Source organism: Gasterosteus aculeatus, chromosome 7 (genome assembly GCF_964276395.1).
Source record: "Gasterosteus aculeatus chromosome 7, fGasAcu3.hap1.1, whole genome shotgun sequence".
NCBI lineage: Eukaryota > Metazoa > Chordata > Actinopteri > Perciformes > Gasterosteidae > Gasterosteus > Gasterosteus aculeatus.
In genome coordinates, this window is record NC_135694.1 from 31,360,259 (window position 1) to 31,376,517 (window position 16,259).

At 45.7% G+C, this 16,259-nt stretch overlaps 4 protein-coding genes across 4 annotated transcripts; 2 read left to right on the top strand and 2 right to left on the bottom strand.

The window, feature by feature from the left end:
• Positions 1 to 23: 23 nt before the first annotated feature.
• Positions 24 to 4,581, bottom strand: skp1 (S-phase kinase-associated protein 1). The gene is made up of 7 exons (XM_040180256.2): positions 4,428 to 4,581; positions 2,730 to 2,888; positions 1,966 to 2,065; positions 1,706 to 1,779; positions 1,086 to 1,229; positions 474 to 614; positions 24 to 397 (listed from the first exon to the last, which is right to left on the bottom strand). The coding sequence occupies exons 3-7, from the start codon at positions 2,060 to 2,062 to the stop codon at positions 362 to 364; spliced, it is 492 nt and encodes a 163-aa protein (XP_040036190.1). The 5' UTR covers positions 2,063 to 2,065; positions 2,730 to 2,888; positions 4,428 to 4,581; the 3' UTR covers positions 24 to 361.
• Positions 3,894 to 8,330, top strand: ppp2cab (protein phosphatase 2 catalytic subunit alpha b). Its single transcript, XM_040180255.2, has 7 exons — positions 3,894 to 4,224; positions 6,431 to 6,640; positions 6,723 to 6,896; positions 6,976 to 7,065; positions 7,196 to 7,357; positions 7,502 to 7,620; positions 7,699 to 8,330. Exons 1-7 carry the CDS (start codon positions 4,123 to 4,125, stop codon positions 7,769 to 7,771), a joined length of 930 nt encoding a protein of 309 aa, XP_040036189.1. The 5' UTR covers positions 3,894 to 4,122; the 3' UTR covers positions 7,772 to 8,330.
• A 677-nt stretch (positions 8,331 to 9,007) lies between these two features.
• ube2b (ubiquitin-conjugating enzyme E2B (RAD6 homolog)) lies at positions 9,008 to 13,019 on the top strand. Its single transcript, XM_078107039.1, has 6 exons — positions 9,008 to 9,490; positions 10,644 to 10,724; positions 10,902 to 10,927; positions 11,329 to 11,418; positions 11,698 to 11,786; positions 12,188 to 13,019. Exons 1-6 carry the CDS (start codon positions 9,447 to 9,449, stop codon positions 12,314 to 12,316), a joined length of 459 nt encoding a protein of 152 aa, XP_077963165.1. The 5' UTR covers positions 9,008 to 9,446; the 3' UTR covers positions 12,317 to 13,019.
• Positions 13,020 to 13,215: 196 nt separating this feature from the next.
• Positions 13,216 to 15,149, bottom strand: cdkn2aipnl (CDKN2A interacting protein N-terminal like). The gene is made up of 3 exons (XM_040180257.2): positions 14,367 to 15,149; positions 13,479 to 13,584; positions 13,216 to 13,399 (listed from the first exon to the last, which is right to left on the bottom strand). The coding sequence occupies exons 1-3, from the start codon at positions 14,576 to 14,578 to the stop codon at positions 13,391 to 13,393; spliced, it is 327 nt and encodes a 108-aa protein (XP_040036191.1). The 5' UTR covers positions 14,579 to 15,149; the 3' UTR covers positions 13,216 to 13,390.
• Positions 15,150 to 16,259: the final 1,110 nt, after the last annotated feature.

A 16,259-nucleotide genomic window follows, 5' to 3' on the forward strand; every position in this document is an offset into this window, starting at 1 on the left:
GAGCAAAAATAAAATATGCACCCTTTTATTTCCATTGTCAAAAATTTTATTTCATCAATTGGAACCTACAAGAAAACAAACATGTCCAGTAAAAAAAGACAAATATAGCATTTAATAATAGGCTGTGGAACGGGACTACTTGTTTTACGTGAGTGGAAACAAAAGGGCCTCTTGGTTTAAATAATGACGAGACGCAGGACAGTTTAGATGCTCATGCTATGGGTGGAGAGAAATAAGAGGAAGCCGTGTGTGTGTCTCTAAATATACTAAATGTAAATATTGACAAGTATGAACAACACCAGTGCAACCAGTTAGCAGGGACGATTCCTATTCAGCGTGGTAGTGTTGGGGGACCCCCCCTCTACTTCTCTTCACACCACTGGTTCTCTTTGCGTACCTGAGGACGAGAGCAGGTCAGTGGAGAAGAACAATTTAGTTATCTTACACATATGTTCCTTCCCTGGAATAAGTACCTGGGCTTCCTCCTCCTCTGTGAAATCGTTTTTGATGTTGAAAGTCTTCCGGATCTCCTCCGGAGTTTTGCCTTTAATCATGTTGGCCACCGTCTTGCAGGTGACATCTAACAGACCTTTGATGTCCAAATAGTTGGCTGCCTGAAACACAAAAAAACAACAATGCAGTGGAGAAAGTTTCCAGGAGGATCCGGATGCAACGAGTGAGTCGTGGCGTCGGAGCCTTACGAGCTTCATAAGGAGCCAGAATACAGATGTTTGTATCACTAGGAGACAGGACTTGACAACGCTGCAGAAGCATGCTGGTCAAAGAGATATTTATTTAAACACTATTATGCGGCCATGGGCTCACTCAGGAGGAGAGACCCCCCCCCCTGTGGCTGACCTGTCGGGGAGAGCACCTCGAACCTCCTCAGCATCAACTAGCCCTGTGCATGTAAACACAGCCGGGCAGAGGGAGGGAGGGCAGGGGGGGGGAATCCACTCGTGGGACAGGACTCGTCGACTTGTGTTTCCCTCCTTGGAAGCTTGCGGCGGTTCCACCGTGACTCAGGCCCGGCTCTGGTTACCGTCACCAGCTGGGCGCCTTCAGGCCAAATCCAAACTACTCACCAGAATGAGCTCAAACAAGGTGCCTTGGTCCACTTTGAGGAACTCCTGGTCCCACACGGGAATGTCATCCGTCCTCTTCTCCTTGTTCTCGTCGTCTTCAGGGGGAGGGGGGTCGTCTTTGTGATGAGTGCACCACTGAATGACCTGAGGGAAACAGTTACCATGTCAATAAAACATGCTTGTGCGTTAGAGAAGCCATTAGGCCGTGTAGGACACCAAGCAGCGCCTCATCTCAAGAGTTATGACTGAAAACATCTTGTTTTGAATAACTAGCGTTCTAAAGTACAAGTGACCTCAGAGGCAAAAAGAAACCAGCATTCACATCATCCGAAGGAGCCGAGTGGCAAAACACATTCCCCCAAAGGGAAGCAAATGTGTGAGATGAATGAACTGTGCACATCTCAACAGAAAGCAAACACAAACCAGACACATTGTGACAAACTTTATATTATGCTGTATATATAATGTTAAGAGCTTTGCCACATTCTCTGCCCTGATAATGGTGTTTAGATTAAAACATGTCAGCTGTGAATGTTGATCATTTAGTAAATTAATTACATGGTTTCTTTTAATAAACACTGACAATCACAGGCGAGTGGCCTTGTGTTTTATTGATGTACCTTCTTCAGGATGGCAGCGTTTACATTAGGGAGGGGGACGGGGTCATCGTCGCCTTCATCGTCCATTCCCAAATCTGTCAGAATCACACATCGGCATGAAATATGTCAGAATATGGAATTAAATTGGCATCAATCTAATGAAAATACAACTCCTTATGCTGTGACAAGGAAAGGAAGACCACACAGTCAACCATTAAGTGATGTTTGTGATTAGAGATATAACACACACGTATATAATATATATGTATTATTAGTTGTACCTTCTAACATGGTCTTGATGGTGACAGACTGTTTAGCGATCTCAACATCCACCTCGAAGATTTCTCCATCGGAGCTCTGTAACTTTATCGTGGGCATTCTCTGTGGAGTGGAAACATTAGATTAAAAACACACGAAAATAAACTGCTTACACTAATTCAACGCTGTGCTAATACTGTCTCTGCGGCTAGCTAAGCTAACGCTGTATTCCCGTGATGCTAGTGAGGCGCCGTTAATTAAGCTAACGTTAGTCGGTGACACGCGGAGCGACGCGCCGGTTACAAACGCAAATAACGTGTTATCGTTACCCGGGCGGCCGTGGCGATGTCACCCCAACGACGTCCTGTGTCGGAGCGCAACCTCTAGCAAAAGCTAGCGACAATTAGCTAGCTGCTAGCCACCCGTTAACATGAAACGACGGGAAAGCTAACCAAACAGCTAATGTTGAGATCGCGGTTGGATTAACAATTACTAAAAGAGAGGCTCGTTGATCCATAGTACGCGATGCCTGCATGTCACGCCGTGGCTCCATTGCTGTGCCCCACCTTTCCCATCGAAACAACCCTTTAATGTAGTTTAATCTGAAGCTAACCGGGCAGCTAGCATTACCGTGCACTATGCTATAGAGCCGTAGCTCGCCGCGCCTCGCGGAGTCTGCTAGGCCGCTTTAGCATTCGAGCCCCTCCGACAAAGATGTAAACAAAATAAAAACGCCGATTTGACCGCGAGTCACATCCGACAGGTTTAGATCGAATAAGCAACGCACCGTAAATGTTTTATAACGCGGATCCAGAGGTGAAAGAATCCTCCGTAGACAACAGCGGGGCCTGACAGACGCGGGGGCACCGATAGCGGCTGGACGTCTCTGAACCAACCTGGCGAGCCCGCAGGAGGAGAGGGGGGGTCCGGAGGGGGGGGCGTTGACCTGTTTTATTTGGTAAATAAAACATATTTCCTGTTTATTTATTTTTCGACACCAACACACCATCTCTGTGGATGCCTTTCAGATGATGTAATATTATTTGACTTTTTTTAGGGAGGTTATTATGTCTTGAATTGTGACTGATTCAGCACTCAGTATCATTATTCTTCCGTGACCATTTCAGCTTACTTTTAATCCTGTGTGAATAATTGTTCTGAGCATAATGATTTATTATACAATGTAATTAAAGTTAGATTAGGTGTCTCCCTAAACGTCCACGTGGTGGCGCTTTCTCCTTGTTGCAGCTGAAGACACGGAGCTTCAGAGTGATCATGAAATCTGTCATTTCACAACTTTTGGAACATAGTTAATGACTTGATATATTTCTGTATATTGCACTCAATTTTTTGACGATCTGTATTTATTAAGTTAAAAAGAGGATACATGCATATATTGTAAGGACAATGTAAATCGGAAGGTAAAACCATCTTGGTCTTCCACATGGCAGACATGCATTCATGTTTTTCATTTGTCAAGCGACAATAGTCTGGGAAAGGTCTCAGAGTATCATATTGCATTTGGATTTTAAATTATGAATCAGCAAAGGTTATTCATACAATCGAGTGGGGTAAAAAGTTATAGTAGTGACATTGAACATGAAATGTATTGATTATTTCATAACTAGTTTGTGTCATCTTTCTTTGTCCTTGTTTTCATACGTCCACACCTTTCCTGCTCTTGAGCTCTGAAAACCGGAGTGAAATGTACAGGATGTAGTTACATAATTGGTCCAAATCTGTATCACAGACAGACATTATTTTGCTACAGCAGCATGTCAAAAGTAAAGAATATAAAGAAAAATGCCCGATATATATACACATACAGGCACTATAGTGTAAATATCTAACCAAAAACAACAGCCGTTTAACCTGTACGACACTTGATTATGTACCGTTACACCGCAGATCACGTTTGTTTTTGTCCCTGCTCCTCATCCTCGTGCTTTTATTTTGAATGTCACGCCCGGAAACGTGGTGGTTTCAAGGGTGGATCGTCATCGGAGGCTCTGCCCCCCCCCTCCCTCCTTCTCTCTGTCAAAACACAGCGACGCGGCCGCCAGACGAGCACGCGTCTTCCGACGAGAGAGTCCGATTCAGTCCGGAAGAAACACCACCAGCCCCGGGAGAGTCGTCTCCTGACCGACGCTAAATTAGCGGGAAAAAAACACCCCAAAACAATGGAGGAGAAGCTGTTCACGAAAGAAGTTGACCAGTGGATCGAGCAGCTCAACGAGTGCAAGCAGCTGTCGGAGGGACAAGTGAAAACGCTTTGTGAAAAGGTGAGATTCGAGGGAAACGAACAACGACACCAACCGACTGTCAACGTCTCCACCGCTAACGGTTAACGGTTAACCGACTTCTTAAAATGGCGTCTGACGTTTCTCCGCGCCGCGCGTTTAGTTCGACTCATTATAGCATCATCACAGCCTCTCCTCGCTAGCTAGCTAGCTAGCTGTAGCATCGTACTCGATTCACCTCTGACCTTTTTATCCAGCTTCTTCTCTCGCTAATAAGTAGTTAAGACTGACTTGTTAACAAGGCGACGTGACGTCACGTGAGTGGGGCGTGAACTGCCGCTTCTGAAGCTCCCAACTGGCCGTGCGCGTGTTAACACGGCTCTGACCTTTGACCCTGTCACCAGGTGGTTGCTGCTTGCAACAGATTTAACTGCCGGTATGACGTGTGCGTCCATGTTGGAAGCTGGAATGATGACGCGAAGGCGACTGTTGGGCCTTTGGGAGGGAAACGTCTCATTTGGTTTTGTCACGCGGATGTGCTTTGACGTGTCCAGTGTAGCAGGAGGATGTGATGGCCTCGTGAAGTGAAGTCTCAGGTGGTGTCTCCCGTTGCTCCTCACCCAGATGCAGCTTGAGTGGAAGAAGGAAACGTCCCAGAGGTTATATAATCTATTCTCTACCTCCTGTGGCGTCTGTTCCATTCAGTAGAACCCACCCACGCCGACCCCCTCCCTGGTTGCATCACATCAGCAGTCAGTCCGTCGAGTGTGTGACTCAGGAAGTGTTTACTGACTCAGAGCGTCTGTTTGGGGAGGTACTGGGGGGGGATGCGGTGTGATCCAGATCAGTGCCTGAGTCTATTGGACCGGAGCCCGGAGTGCTCATCAGCGTTCTTAGTTCTCATTGTTTATCAATGCGCCATTTTTCAAGCACAGGGTCCCCCCCCCCCTCCACCCCCCTTTCTAGATGTGTTTGTCTTTTACAGGGATGATGTCATCAGTTTGCCAATGTAATCAGGTCTAATCTGGTTTGAGTTGAGGGCAGACAGCGTGTCCTTCACGGCCCTCCGCTCGGATCACCAGGACATCATCTCAACGTGTCATTAGCATGTAACCGGCTACACGTGGGGCCAGAAGCCCTCCATTGTAAAGCCAGTTTGATGCAGAAATTCCGTCTTCGTCTGTAGACCGAGGTCTCTGTTGTACTCCGAGAGAAGGGAGCGGGGCTTGTTGTCCTGTGAAGGCGCCCGACGTGGTGAACTAAACCTGTATTGTTGATACAGTAAACAGCATTCTGGTGAGAACATAAAAACAGAACCGATGGAACACAGATGAAAGTATTTAACGCTGAGGTGTTAAACCAAACACGCTGAGACGGCTGAAGGTTCTCAAATTGAACTGCAAACCGCCAAAGCAGCAAACCGAGTCCCGATCTACCACACGATCATAGACTCTGAACTGGGGGCAACAAAGGGGGGGTGAGGTCACCGTCTGTGGTTACAGTCGTCCAGGAGAACCTTTGGCATCCTCTTTAACAATCCCATTAAAGTGCTGACTTCACTGCTCCGCCCTGGAATGACCTTGTTAACGCCGGGTGGGGTTGTGTGGTCTGTACTTTGGCCTTAGGTGCTTAGCAACCTCTCCCTCCCCAGCTGCACACTGGTCTCTCACACACATCTCTGCATCCACCCTCCAGGTACCGTGAGCAGAAGGTCTCATATTAACAAAGAACTCAATCGTGTTAGAAGTTTTCTCTACTGTTTTAAAGAGGCCGTGTCCTCTTTCTAATGACTCATTGTGAGTCTTCAACAGCTTTGTGACCAAACGAGACTTTATTGACATCCAAAGTGGTCTTTGATATTGGCTTCCATCTAGAGGTGTAACTATTCATTCACTGAATCGATTAATCGATTTATATTCCTGCGATCCAACTGAATCGCTCTGTGCTCCGCAAATCGGCATTCCGGACGACATATATCGATTACAAATTGATTGAAATGGTACATAATTGATTGTATCAATACTTGGAAACTGCACATTGGATTTAAGCACAACAATGGTATGGATGTGTGTTTGTTTGTTTGTTTTTTTAGCACTTTAGACACGTTAAACGTGACTGGATTCAGTCTGCCTGTCTGTGACGTCATCAGTACGCAGCGGCAGCTGCATCATTTAAGTCATCAACCAAGCGTCTTCTGTTCTAAGCGTTTCTTTGCGATCCGTCATTACCACGTGCGTTTGTTCTGCAGGCGAAGGAGATCCTCACCAAGGAGTCAAACGTCCAGGAGGTGAGATGTCCGGTGACTGTGTGCGGCGACGTGCACGGCCAGTTCCACGACCTCATGGAGCTCTTCAGGATCGGAGGGAAGTCTCCAGACACAAACTACTTGTTCATGGGAGACTATGTCGACAGAGGGTACTACTCTGTGGAGACCGTCACTTTACTAGTATCGCTTAAGGTGAGTAGTCATTTCCAAGTCCTGCCGCTTTTTGAATTTAAATTAGGAAACGATCCCGGTTGTGACGTCGCTGGCGTTTCAGGTTCGCTACCAGGAGCGCATCACCATCCTGCGAGGGAACCACGAGAGCAGACAGATCACGCAGGTCTACGGTTTCTACGACGAGTGCCTACGCAAATACGGCAACGCCAACGTGTGGAAGTACTTCACGGACCTGTTTGACTATCTGCCCCTCACCGCCCTGGTGGACTCTCAGGTGAGCGGACGCAGGGATTGGTCCCCACAGAGGTGTCACTTTAAATGACCTGCTGACCTTTCCCTCCTGATGCTTCCAGATCTTCTGCCTTCACGGAGGCCTGTCGCCATCCATAGATACTCTGGATCACATCAGAGCGCTGGACCGCCTGCAGGAAGTGCCCCACGAGGTAGAGGCGACACTTTGTTTGGATGTTACACTCACTTTAGGGGGTAGGGGGGGGGGGTGATCACTAGGAAGCCAATAAGGATCCTGTGTGTCTCTGTCTTCATGCTGGCTGTTGTTTGCCTCCTCCTCAGGGTCCCATGTGCGACCTGCTGTGGTCCGACCCTGACGACCGCGGCGGCTGGGGCATCTCCCCCCGAGGAGCCGGCTACACGTTTGGTCAGGACATCTCGGAGACCTTCAACCACGCCAACCGCCTCACGCTGGTGTCCCGCGCCCACCAGCTGGTCATGGAGGTGGGTCTCCGGGGTTTCACCGGGAGGGGGGGGGGGGACACAAGAATGACTTATTTCCTAAAAATAAAAAATCACACTGTTCCCCCGCCAAGATATTTAAATCCTACTATTTGTAATCTACCCCCCCCCCCCCCCCACCCACAGGGTTACAACTGGTGCCATGAGAGGAACGTGGTGACCATATTTAGTGCTCCCAACTACTGCTATCGCTGTGGCAACCAGGCGGCCATCATGGAGCTCGACGACACCCTCAAATACTCATTGTGAGTATCATGGAAACGGGGCCGGCTTCAGATGATTTAAAATAACTGATTGATTGACACGTTTCTTCTTCTAACCAGTCTGCAGTTTGACCCAGCGCCTCGCCGAGGGGAGCCCCACGTCACTCGCCGCACCCCGGAATACTTCCTGTGAATTTTGACCTCTGACCCCTGTACAGTCGGGTCTGGCATTACCATGATGTATGACCTTGAACCAATAACCACATGAATGACTGGGAGGGGGGAGCTACACAGCCGTGCACATCATACATCAACACACAAACCTGTTTAAAAGAAGAACCCTGAAGTCTGCGTCTTTGAAGGGACCAAAAGGTGTGTGCCATAAATAGTGGGGAGATCTCCCCACTATTTAAAGTTCTTCATGTAGCCGGACCCCCCCCCCCCACCCACATGCTGCCACTTATATTGGCTTATATTTACCAGATATAAACCTGATCTCTTTGCACTTTTTGTAAATTTAAAGAAATGTAACATATGTCAAAAGATGGAAATTATTTCACACTAAACATGCCTTTGTTATTATTATTTTTTATGTCAAATAAAGCCCCCACCAGGCGAAGGTATCTTTGTCCTGTGGACCTTCTTCTAATGAGACAATGGTGTTTATTCAAATCAGCCGACTGACTCCCTCTGAACTACAGAGTCTGTGTGAAACAAAGCGATTGAATAATAAAGACAAAGTGGCTCCTTCACGCCGGCGGCTCTTTTCTTTTCTTAGCGAGGAACATTTCCCTCCGTCTGGACGCTGGTGCTCATCCACGTGTGAAGAGAAGGCAGGTCGAGAGCTGCGTTCCAGGTTTGATCTAGTGGTCCAACCCTGGAAGAAAGGCTCACTGGTTCCTTCAACGAAACAACAACGGGACTTTCCCTTTGGATCATTTAAAGAGAAAACATGTGATACTTTTATTTTGTACGGCAGGGGTACTTTGATTTTGAAGGCCATTGTTTGCAGAAAAACATTCTCCTGAGAGTAATCTAAGAATATAGGTAGACATCAACAAACTCATGAAGTCATCCACATCTCCATAAGTATACATCTCAGTTGGCAGCGTTCTATCAGAGCATTTCAGCTAAACTCCGCTGCAATGACAAACTGGTTGAATGTGTGAAGCAAACCGGCTCGTACACGCCACACATACCAATCCCATACTTCTAAAACTTACTTTTAGAATTCTACTTCATTGTTTCTTTCTCTTTGTACGCAGAGGAAACGTGAGTAATGTTTTTACATGTCAGTGTAAATGTAGAGAGATCGATCCCGCCCCGATAAAGGGAGCAACGCCCTCTGCTCTCTTTCCCTTTCCACCAATCAGCGGGCAGTATCGTGTCTCCCGGATACCTGATACCATGACAACAGCAGGTTGCTGCTGCCGCCTGATGGTCGAGCGCCACCTGGTGTTGATGAGGAGAGCTCGCTGCTCCATCGTTGTTCCAGCAAACATGGAGTCACACGAACACGAAACGATCACTTGAACAACAAACAATCACAATTATAAATATGTAATTATATATTTTACTTTGTTTTCCAGCTCACGATTTCCATATTTTTAGAATGCCCTATGGCATGAAACAGACTTGCTCATATTTAGGTTATGATTTTTTGGCGTTTAGTTAACTTTTTGTTTACGCCGGTGGTTCTGACATAAAAGGGGTGGGACCTGCCGCGCTGACGTCACCGGAGACGCTAGCTTGCCAGTTGTTTTGGTAGAAGAAGAAGAAAACGGGTCAAAAGCGGAAGAAACGCCGGATTTCGTTTCGAACAGCATTCCTTTGATGGTCCTGCTTTAAAAACAAATACTTTTTCAATAATGTCGACACCGGCAAGGAGACGGCTTATGAGGGATTTTAAAAGGTACCGCAACGTTTGTGCCGTTATATTGTGTGTGTTGCTAGCAGCGTTAGCTGTTGGGAAGCTAGCTCAGTTAGCTTAGCGTTAGCTCCCGATGTAGATACATTTAGTAATTAAAAGCTTTGCCTTTGAGTTATTGTGATATTAACTCCCCCGTTTGCATATTCCGTCACCGTACGTGACATGTGTAGGCCTGCCAAGTGAATTACTGTGTGCTGTGATTGTATTTTGATGATATCCGATGGCGGCTGTCCGGTTTTAATGCCACACACGGAGCAACGCCTGTCTTGTCAGCTTCTCCCAGTTTGTTTGTTTGTTTGTTTGTTTGTTTGTTTGTTAGCATTACGTCAGCAGCAACTAGCTGTGACTGTCGGACTTATCCGAGGTGGCACCTGGTTAATTAAAGCCCCCGGTGGTCTCGGCTCACTCACGTTCTAAACGGGAGCAGACTCCTGTTGATCTGCAGGAAAAGCTGTGTTTTAAAATGGTGCTTTTTATGAAGGTAACGTGAGCTCGTTTCCACCAGTCAGCATTGTGCCCCCTTTTCCTTTTTGACAGCAACGTGGCTCCCTGGTGTGGCACAACCTTCTGTGTGGGGTCAAAGGACTGCTCCATGTCATTATCTAGGGTGGCTCGATATGTGCCACCTGTTTTGTTAAATAACTTTATTTACACCCACCCGTGTAGATTTGATATTTATGAGATGAGATAGTCGCACCTGGCAGAGGGACTGCGTGTGATACCTGCCTCCCCCGATCGGTTACTAAGCTCCATATGGCATCCTGCTGTGTGCGTGTGTTATTCTCTCTCACACACACACACACACACACGCCTGTCAGTGGAAAAGAAGCAGCGTCTAAGCCGTTGTACTAAGAACCGCCTGGGGAGCAGAGGGGAGGTACAGGGACACCTTATCCACCCGCTTCCATGGCGCTTCCAACAAGTGCACTCTGGGGCCAGAGAATCAAAGTGGTGCATTCCTGGATCAGCTCCACCATTTAGGAACAACGCGCACCTTAAAATGACCAGTCACTGCTGGAATGACCCCCCCCCGCCCCCCTTTTGTTTGTTCTCCCATCATTTCCCATCCTCATTTTTCTTCCATCTGTCATATTTGATTTTTGTGTCTTCCCCCCCCCCCCCCCCCCCCCCCCAGACTTCAAGAAGATCCTCCCACTGGTGTGAGTGGAGCACCGTCAGAGAACAACATCATGCTGTGGAACGCAGTTATTTTTGGGTGAGTCGTCTCTACTCTGCCACTCGAATTGTGATAGACCGTGACCCCCCCCCCCCCACACACACACACACACCCACACACACCCCCCCCCCCCACACACACACACACCCACACCCCCCCCCCCCACACACACACACACACATTCAATGACAACGAGTGTCTTCTCTCTCTCTGCAGGCCTGTGGGAACACCGTTTGAAGACGGTAAGTGTGATTTGTCCTGTTAGCCACCAAAGTGCCTGAAATAGATTTAAATAATTGGATAACTTTGTCAGAACGGTTGTATAGAATCTAGATTATGACAACCAGGATGTCTGTGTTTTTAAAATAAGGCAAAGGTCCTGGGTTCGGTCTTATTTGGTTGCTATGTTCCTCGCTATGACCTTCTGGCAGCATCAGCGGCTACACTAACAATGTGACATACATGCTACTAGGGTTGGACCTCATGGACGCATCAATTTAAATAAATAGCTGGCAGAAGCCGAGCAGCTGAACAATGTACACACTTTCGTAGGTTTTTTGTTGCTGTATTCGTGACTCGGCGTTCCTCGAACTTCTCTCCACTCAGCCATATTTTAAGAGCACGTGTCTCTCTCCCTCCTCAGGAACGTTTAAGTTGCTGATAGAGTTTTCCGAGGAGTACCCGAACAAGCCTCCCACGGTCCGGTTTGTCTCCAGAATGTTTCACCCCAATGGTGAGCTCCCGTCTCCTCATCCAAGATTATTCCTCACATGTGTGATTTAAGTGAATTCCATGAGCAGATTCTGTGGCCGCCTCTCGTGCATCAAAAGGACGACAAACTTGGGCCGATCTGCGCAATGAATAATGAGGGATTACTGCGGCTTATTTTGAGGGCTGTTTGGGAGTTTTGTTGTTGGTTACCATGGCAACTGTCCACCCCTCATCCATGTGTAAAGCCATTAGGAAACTGCATGTTTGATATTCTTCTTAATAACAGTTGTTGTGGTCCCAGTTTACGCAGACGGCAGTATTTGTCTAGACATCCTCCAGAACCGCTGGAGCCCCACGTACGATGTGTCGTCCATACTCACCTCCATCCAGGTGGGTGGCTTTGACCTTTACACTCTGACCTTCAGCTCCGGCTAGTTATTTGGGGGGTGGCACACGAGGCATGATGTTAGAGATGTTATAGTTTGCGGCTGCATGGAATATTAGAGGCACACGTGCACATTACAGATGATCTAAATTCATAAAATGTTGTAAGTTTAGTGATAATCCATTCTGTAGAATGTACATTTGTCTACTTATCCGGTATAATTTTGTGGCAAATGACAAGAGTTAAAGGTTCAGTGGTTTACTTTAAGGAGACATTAACCTAAAATATGACATGAATATCAATTTTTTTTTCTTCATAAATCCAGCTATCAAAAAGTTCTGTATCTGCTTAAAAAATAGCTAAGCAAGGGGGAATAATAACCTCTACACCCCCCCCCCCCCAACAGTCGTTGCTGGATGAGCCAAACCCAAACAGCCCGGCCAACAGTCAGGCCGCACAGCTCTACCAGGAAAACAAGCGGGAGTACGAGAAGAGGGTGACGGCCATCGTGGAGCAAAGCTGGGTGGACGTCTGAGCTCAGCCTCCTCCGCCATCATCACCGCCGTACTCCACCCGTTCATTCTTACCTCATCGAGAAAGAAGAATAAAAAAGAGCAACTATATCAGAAGAACTCAAGTGCCACCCTAAGAAGAAACCCAACCAGAGTGGACATTGACGTGCTTGCCGACTCAAATCAGTTTCTGGTCCTTTTTTAATTTGACTTTTTTATTGCATGATGTGAAATAAGTTATTGCTAACGGAATTTGTAATATATCTTTGTTGTTTGGTTGGATTGATGCAGTTGGTGTTTGAGTATTACACTTTGTTATTTTTGGAAGTTTTCCTCTGTGTAACGTCTGGTTCGGGCCGGATGATTTAAATGGACCCAGTTTGTCGGAATTAAGAGACCGTAATCTTCCAAATGAGACCTTTTATCGGCGGCCACAGCGTCACGCAGAAAGTACAGCTCCCACCATGTGTGTTAAATCCCTCTTAAAATTACATTTTAAATCAAAGAGCAGAAGACTGCAGTCGTCTCCGGTTCCCTTTTTTAATGATTTAAACCTGAGAATATTAACATCAGAGGAATAACCCACGAGACGCCATGAAGCTCCGCCCCTCTGATACGTGAGGGGAGCCACGAGGGATGTTAAAGATTTTGAATTTAAAAAAAAATGTATACTTAACAATATGCTGTATAAACATAATAAATAAACACATTTTTCAGAGTTTGAAAGGGTTTCGCTCGCTTGTCATCAGTGGTTCTTTTACTTATAATTCTTATCCCAATAGAGAAGATTTCAGTGGCATTGTATCTTAATTTTTAACCATTTATGATTTGGAACTGTGCTTAAATGGTAAATAATCTGCCTACAGTTTGAAAGTGATTAATATGCAAAAAGAAGAAAACGAAAAATGCAGTAACAACCATCTTATAAGAAAAGTATTTTATTACGCTTCAGACATTTGCAAAACATACATGTTCATAGTCGTTTAAAAAAAGTAAAAGTTAAATGGAGCTCCAACATGTCAAATTAAAAGCAAGTCTTTTTACATAATATTTTAGACGTTAAAAAACGTAAAACCATCTGGCTGCACCGGGTCCCATCACTGACACTGAGAAGAGAAGAAACATGAAACGCGTGAGCGACTTTGAGACACAGCCAGTGTGCGGGTGCGTGCGTAAGAGACAAACCTTCTGCTTCTTCATGATCTCGTCTCTGGTCTTGAAGACCGGTGCGTCCTCCACCACGACTCCTTCAGCCATGTCCTTCACCTTCTCCAGCAGCACCGAGCTGTAGCTGCCACGGGGAAGATAAATGTTTATTAGTTAAACCATCACTGTACTTCATTAAATTACAGCAATACAAAAAACATGTATTTTTCTTTTTTGTTGTGTATGACGTAAATTAAAAACTAACCCAGCAATTTTAAAACATCACAATTGACTTACATGATATTTAATTGGACAAATAACCCTCTCCAATTTAAAAGAACAAAACATTTAAATGATCAAATTGGTATCTCCGTTTGAATAAAGAATATGGTACTTTGGTGTTTAAGATACGAAAAAGGTTATTTACAAAAAAGTTCCTTTAGATTTACTGAATACATTTTAGTTATAGACATTGGGATCAGCTTTAACTGCAAATAACAAGAAATTTGTTTCATGAATTTAGAAATAGCGTCTTCATTACTTATCTTTTAGCTTAATCACATCGTACTTGGTTTTGGTCACAATGCTTTACAAATATGAGAGTAACATCCGCCGTGTTTACATCTCTAAAATAGGAACTTGATTAGATGAATAAAATAACTTTCATATAGAGGATTTTAACAGTCTGCTCAGCCATCTTTGTTATTGGTCTCGCGGACGCGGGGGGGCAGCCGCGCGCGCGCCGAGAAACACACGAAGAAGAGATAGAAAAGACGCAAAGGACCCGGATGCTGGAGCGGATTTATTAACGTTACTATTATTATTATTTAAACGAGCGGACCTGTCCGATAAAGGGCGTACACTGAAATACGGGCACATCTATATACAAGACGTACAGTGGAGGACCACGGCGTCGTGTTTACGTACCGGCAGCCGAGGAAGACGTTGTTGGCCCAGACCATGGACAGGGACACGAGCTGGTCCAGGTGCGGGTCCTCGTAGTCGCTGATGTTCCGCAGGATGAACTCCCGCCGGGCCTCCCAGTGCTTCTCGCTCTCCCAGTAGCCTCGGAACGTTTCCACCTGCTCCGCCAGCGCTCTGTTCTGCTGAATAAAATCCTCCACGTCCATGTTCGCCATCTTCGCTCCCCCTGACGACGAGTCAACAAAAGGCGACTTCCGGTCTGCGAAGCGGGTCCCGGAAGTAGTTTTTCTAGCTAACAGTGCCCCCCGCGGTGGAACCAAGCGCGACACCTGTGGTTGAAATACCCCTCAGCTCTTAAATAGACCAATAAGATTAGTTCCTTTATCAAGATAATTCTTCGATTTATATATTTACATGACACAATTTTAGACATGAAGATGTCTATCCAAAATGACAAACAAATAAAATAAATTCGTTTCTATTTATTTTCACAATTTCAGTTACTGGTATTCAGCATGTGAGTATGAACACATTCTCAACATTGCAAGAGGATAATACGTCTGACAGTATTGTTTTTGTTCCTAAACTCACACAACATTTCCTAGTATATGGCGATATATATTATATTAATTTATTATATTATATTTTTGGTGTCGTCCGAATCATAAAAGGGTTATGGGCTGAAATAATACACCAGCCATGGCTGAGTCACCTTATGAACGCTGACTCAGCAGAACGACAGGTAGGGGGGGTCGTAGATCCTTGTGATCCCAATCAGAGGGTGCAGAAGATGATGAGAGCTGTAATTTAGGATGGACCGGGAGAGTGAACTCCGACTCTGAACAGTTAACCATTTTATTTTATTCAATATATTATTTTAAAAGTCTTTATTTCCCTACAGTTAGCAACAAAACTGGGTTCTGTGTTACTGTGAGTGATCGTGCACCTCCTCGTCCGTCCACGTCACATTGCAGCAAACGCCTTAATTTAATAATAATATAATATCTTCACCGTGTCGCACCTCAAAGTGGAACGAGGCCTCTGAGATTCCATGTCATCACTTCCTGTTCTGTACTTTCTATTCTTCCTGTTTATGTTATTTCCTGTCGCACCTACTCTGACAGCGGAGGATCATTATGATGATTTATGATGCAGGCTAACGTCAACAAATAACCACGCACAAGAAGTCTGATGAAGATTATCTTGTGTTTGTTTTTTCCTTAAACGTTGGTGACACTTTGTTTACAAGGTCCTAAAAAAAACAACCTTAAAATCTGTTCATCTTCATTTAACACAAGATGTTTGAAGCAGAGACGTCTCATGTTACTTCACCACAAACAACAGCACCACCAAAAGTATTCATTTAGCACATGTACTGCATCCAATACATGAAGATGGATGTAAACAGTAAAACATGAACTATTCATTAAGATGGAAACAGCCTCTGCTTCTCTTTTATTCTTTCATTTGTCTGAATGTTCTACAGTATCAGGAGGTAAATCACTGTAAAATGTCCCGATGAGCAATGGAACCACTGGAAGGTAAATCCCAGTTCTGCTGTGATTAAAACCTCCGGCCGTCGTTTCCAGCTTCAGTGTGAGGAGAACAAAACAAAACATTGTACAAACAGATACAGCAGCTACTCTCTGACCCCCATCTGTCAGGATGAGCCCTGAACCACGTCCCCCCCTCTCCGCCCCCCATGAAGGAAAAGCGGTTTGAAGATGGATGGATGGAATTTGAAACATTGTACATATTTGAAAAGCCGTCATGAGATGATTGAGTCCACAATTGGTTGGTCTTGTCCCCCCCCTCCCCGACCTGGACCAGGTGAGGCTTCAGTCCCCTCCGTCTCCTCTCAGAGGCGCAGCGCCCTCGCGCTTCTCTCGAGGAGGA

Coding starts and splice junctions, on each gene's coding strand:
- skp1 (XM_040180256.2), bottom strand. CDS start 2,062: ATGCCCACGATAAAGTTACAGAGCTCCGATGGAGAAATCTTCGAGGTG. Junction 1,230..1,705: donor ACGCTGCCATCCTGAAGAAG/GTACATCAATAA, acceptor TGTTTCCCTCAG/GTCATTCAGTGGTGCACTCA. Junction 615..1,085: donor CCTTGTTTGAGCTCATTCTG/GTGAGTAGTTTG, acceptor TTTGTGTTTCAG/GCAGCCAACTATTTGGACAT.
- ppp2cab (XM_040180255.2), top strand. CDS start 4,123: ATGGAGGAGAAGCTGTTCACGAAAGAAGTTGACCAGTGGATCGAGCAG. Junction 6,897..6,975: donor CCGCCCTGGTGGACTCTCAG/GTGAGCGGACGC, acceptor TGATGCTTCCAG/ATCTTCTGCCTTCACGGAGG. Junction 7,066..7,195: donor TGCAGGAAGTGCCCCACGAG/GTAGAGGCGACA, acceptor CCTCCTCCTCAG/GGTCCCATGTGCGACCTGCT.
- ube2b (XM_078107039.1), top strand. CDS start 9,447: ATGTCGACACCGGCAAGGAGACGGCTTATGAGGGATTTTAAAAG. Junction 11,419..11,697: donor CAGAATGTTTCACCCCAATG/GTGAGCTCCCGT, acceptor TTGTGGTCCCAG/TTTACGCAGACGGCAGTATT. Junction 11,787..12,187: donor CCATACTCACCTCCATCCAG/GTGGGTGGCTTT, acceptor CCCCCCCAACAG/TCGTTGCTGGATGAGCCAAA.
- cdkn2aipnl (XM_040180257.2), bottom strand. CDS start 14,578: ATGGCGAACATGGACGTGGAGGATTTTATTCAGCAGAACAGAGCGCTG. Junction 13,585..14,366: donor AACGTCTTCCTCGGCTGCCG/GTACGTAAACAC, acceptor TCCCCGTGGCAG/CTACAGCTCGGTGCTGCTGG.